Genomic DNA, 3,755 nt, shown 5'->3' with positions numbered 1-3,755 from the left:
TTGTAGCTCCTATAAGGAGCCGCAAGTCCCTGTTCCTGCTAGACAGCATGGAATGGCTGGCAATTAATTCAAAGCCGGGGTCTTAGTGACACAGCCTGAATCTGTTTGTTCTGAAAAGTGCAAAACCCATTGCTTGGGTTCAGATCTGGCTCCTAGCGACTGATCTGCACTCAGGGGGAAATGCCCACTGCTCTGTTAGTACCCTTAGCTGTCAGCAAACTTGCACTGCTGGTTTTGAGGGAAGGGCTGTTCTTGCACGCCTTAGCGCTGGGGCTTGGCATCTAGCACATGTAAATCAAGATTGGCCAAGGTGCCATCTTTGAGGCCTTACAAGGCAGCCCACAAAGGCATTTATTCATTGTGATTATCTTTCATTGAACCAGCTGGCCAGGGCAGGCTGCAGTGCCTACAAGGTCCTTTTAGCTCTGCTGGGACTGGGGACATGGAGTGGATATGCTGGGGGAAGGAGGGGTTTAGAGGTGCCAGCCAGTGACCATCCCAAAGAATCCCCTGTCCAGGTGTGCACTGCACACAGGTCTCTGCCCCTGCCCTTACTGGGGAAGATGCTGCACAGCTTTTCCAGAGACCCACACTGCCAGCACCATGGTCGGTCTCTGCTTTCTCATATGCTTGGAAAGAGGGTGCTTGAGGCAGTCGAGAAGAGACATGGGGGACATTGGGCTTCTGGGGGTGGAGGGCTGAACATGCTGAGCCAGAGCTGTCAGTCTGAGTTGTTCATTAGGTGGCCCTCAAGAAAACCTTGCTAAGCCACCCACCATCAGCAATGCTCTGGGGACCTGGCATAAAATGTGTGGCAAGATTTGGTGCTGGAAGTCACAAGGGCCATGCCTGGCCAGGTGTGTGAGGTAGGGATGAGGTTATGAAGAAAGGAGTGTCTCATGCTTCTCTCCCTTCTAACATCTCCATAAGGAGGACCAGCAGCTCTTTATGAGCTTACCCTCCCTAGTCTTTCCTGAAGCGGTGTCTCAGAGCACCAGGCACTATGTGATCCCAGCTCACCGGCGGTGCCCCAGCCGTCTGGCTGTTTCCCTTGGGGCTGTGCCCACATCGGTTGTGGGAGTGCAATGTCAGAGGGCTCATAACACTGCTTACTATGAAACTGGTAACCCATGAAAGCACTTCGCCTGCTGCTGGGGTGCTGCAAGGGCGTAACAGAGGCAAGTCCTTCATCTGCGGGAGAAGGCACTCAGCTAATCAACGTAGGATGGTGCTAGATAAGTTTAAAGCTACTACCCGTCACTGGGAATGGCTTGGCTGTATGCTGCAGGCCTGTGCCAAGCTAATAAAATAATGTCTTAATTCCAAGGTGTACTTTCTGTCTTCTTATTTGTGATTAGGAGTTAAAACCTGTGTATTGTTTTACTTAAAATTTCTTTGATGATCGAGGATTACTTTTTTAAAAATTTGTTTCTTTGTCTACTTCAAATGTATATTTCCTTCATATTTAAGGTAACACCTTATGCTTCAAGCTAGGTGGCTGTGCAAATCCCAGTTGGATCAGAGCCACAATATGCTACCTCTTTTTTCCAGAGAAAAACTGATCCCAGATGATCCATCTCTTTAAAACACGGGCAATTTACACTCCCAGTACTAGTGATACAAAAAAGTCATAAAGTAAATGCAGAGTCTTGGTGCTTTTCCTTAAATACAACAAATGCCATTTCAGTTATATAAATGTATACAGGTTAAAAAACAATGCGTATGTTCTCCTTATATGAACAAATGCTCTTAAAGATATTGCCTACACCGCACAAGCTTCTGGAAGGCTTTCTTGAAATCTTCATTAAAGATTGTGTAGATTAGAGGGTTAATAAGGGAATTTATATATCCCAGCCATGCTAGGAAATTAGACATGTCTTCCGAGATGTGACATCTTTCACAGGTATTAACAACTACTTCTTTTACAAAAAAAGGGAGCCAGCAGATCACAAATGCCCCCAAGATCAGACCCAATGTAGTTGCTGCCTTTCGCTCTCTTGTGCTAGAGATCCTCTGTTTTTTCCAGGACTTCTCATGCTTAGATTCAGACCTGGGGCTTCGTAGGCTGATACTGATTTTATCGGAGTTCACTAGGGGATCTGATGTCTTCTCCGCTGTGCTGGGCATTGAAGCCGATTTGGTGCTTCTTTCACCTGTGTCCAAAAGGACTTGTCCATTTACCTCCTCCCTTACAATCCGGCTGACGCTTCTTCTGTGAAATGTCTTTGCTGCCTTGTATATCTTGTAATAAAGGATCAGAATCAAGGCCAGTGGGATATAGAAGGCGCCAAATGTGGAGTAAATGGTGAAAACAATGTGTTCGTGTTTAATGATGCATTCGTCATCTCTGCTGGTCGTCTGGTGCCGCCAAAACAAAGGTGGCATAGAGATAAAAATGGATATGATCCATACCACTGCAATCATGATGCCAGCATGCTTAGGTGTCCTTTTCCGTGCATATTCCACAGCATCCGTGATTGCTCTGTACCGGTCCAAAGCAATGGCAGAGAGATGTAAGATGGAACATGTGCAACACGTGATGTCCACGCTCAGCCAAATGTCACACACCACTTGCCCCATGATCCAGGTCTCCTTTACAATGTAGACAATGCTGAAGGGCATCACTAGGACGGCCACAAGGAAATCAGTCACTGCAAGAGAGCAGATTAGATAGTTGGCGGGGTGGTGGAGCTTTCTTGTCACAATTATTGCAGTCATCACAAGAGAATTGATGGCTGTTGTCATTAGTGCAAGCACAGACAGGGTAATGGAAATAAGAATCTTGGATGTCACCCATTTGAATAGTTCTTCTGATGTACCATTTTGTTCAGTTGAGTTTATTAAATCCATGTTCCCTTTTAAAGGTGATGTTTACCAGTGGCAGTTACCTGTTGGAAAAGTAAAAACATTCAGAAAGTGCATCCTTAGTCTCCAGGAAGTCTTGATTTTTGTCATCTTAAAAGACCATGGGCCTCAAACTTACAAGAAGCTCAGACTTATCATTAGAAATGGTTCTGACTCCAGGCAGATTTTCCTGGCTAGCACTATGTGGGATGCTCTGCCTCCAGAATAGGGGCCTCCTCTTTCTCCTTGGTCATGCTGTTGGGAAGGGCATGTTTGCATGGCAGGGGAGAGGAGCGCTCTGTGAGATGGCACGGCCTTGCGGGGTGCTGCCCCTCGCTGCCCGGGGGAACCAGCCTTGTTCCTCGAGCAGGGCAGCGGCATCAGTGCGGCCCCTGGGGTGCAGAGTCAGGCCTCCTGCTAAATCCTTACTCTGAATGGATTGTTGTGGAGTCTTGAAACTGGTTAAACGTAGGCAATCTCATCCTAAAGTAAGTAGCAATACTGCTTTTAGGCTAGCACTGTCTGCTCCACTAAGTGATGTAATGACTGTTTAAAACTTTAATCCAGAGGAAGCAGGCATAATGCTTCTTTTCTCTATATAAACTCCCTTTTCCCCATCAGTATGTGAGTCCTTCCTTGTGTATAGATAAGCATGGGCTTTGTAAACTGGGACATAGTTTTCAAGAGAAAACAGAAATGTGAAACATTGCACTACAAACAGGAGGAGAAAAAATTGCATGTTGAAAGTTCCGTTTTAGGGCTTCCTCTTACCCAGCTCTAAACCGAAATGAAACAGCTGAATATATTTTAAAGCTTCAAATGGTTGACTTATTGTCTAACTGAAATATTATACAGAGATTAGAATCTTGAGAACATCATTACGTTTTCTCAAGTTTTGCTGTTCTGTGGTT

At 45.8% G+C, this 3,755-nt stretch overlaps 1 protein-coding gene across 1 annotated transcript; it reads right to left on the bottom strand.

Moving 5' to 3' along the window:
- Nucleotides 1-1,749: 1,749 nt before the first annotated feature.
- HTR1F (5-hydroxytryptamine (serotonin) receptor 1F, G protein-coupled) lies at nt 1,750-2,850 on the bottom strand. The gene has a single exon (XM_009709014.1). The coding sequence runs from the start codon at nt 2,848-2,850 to the stop codon at nt 1,750-1,752; it is 1,101 nt and encodes a 366-aa protein (XP_009707316.1).
- Nucleotides 2,851-3,755: the final 905 nt, after the last annotated feature.

This window comes from Cariama cristata, unplaced genomic scaffold (genome assembly GCF_000690535.1).
Source record: "Cariama cristata isolate BGI_N322 unplaced genomic scaffold, ASM69053v1 scaffold15440, whole genome shotgun sequence".
Lineage (NCBI taxonomy): Eukaryota > Metazoa > Chordata > Aves > Cariamiformes > Cariamidae > Cariama > Cariama cristata.
This window is presented reverse-complemented; position numbering and strand designations above follow the sequence as displayed.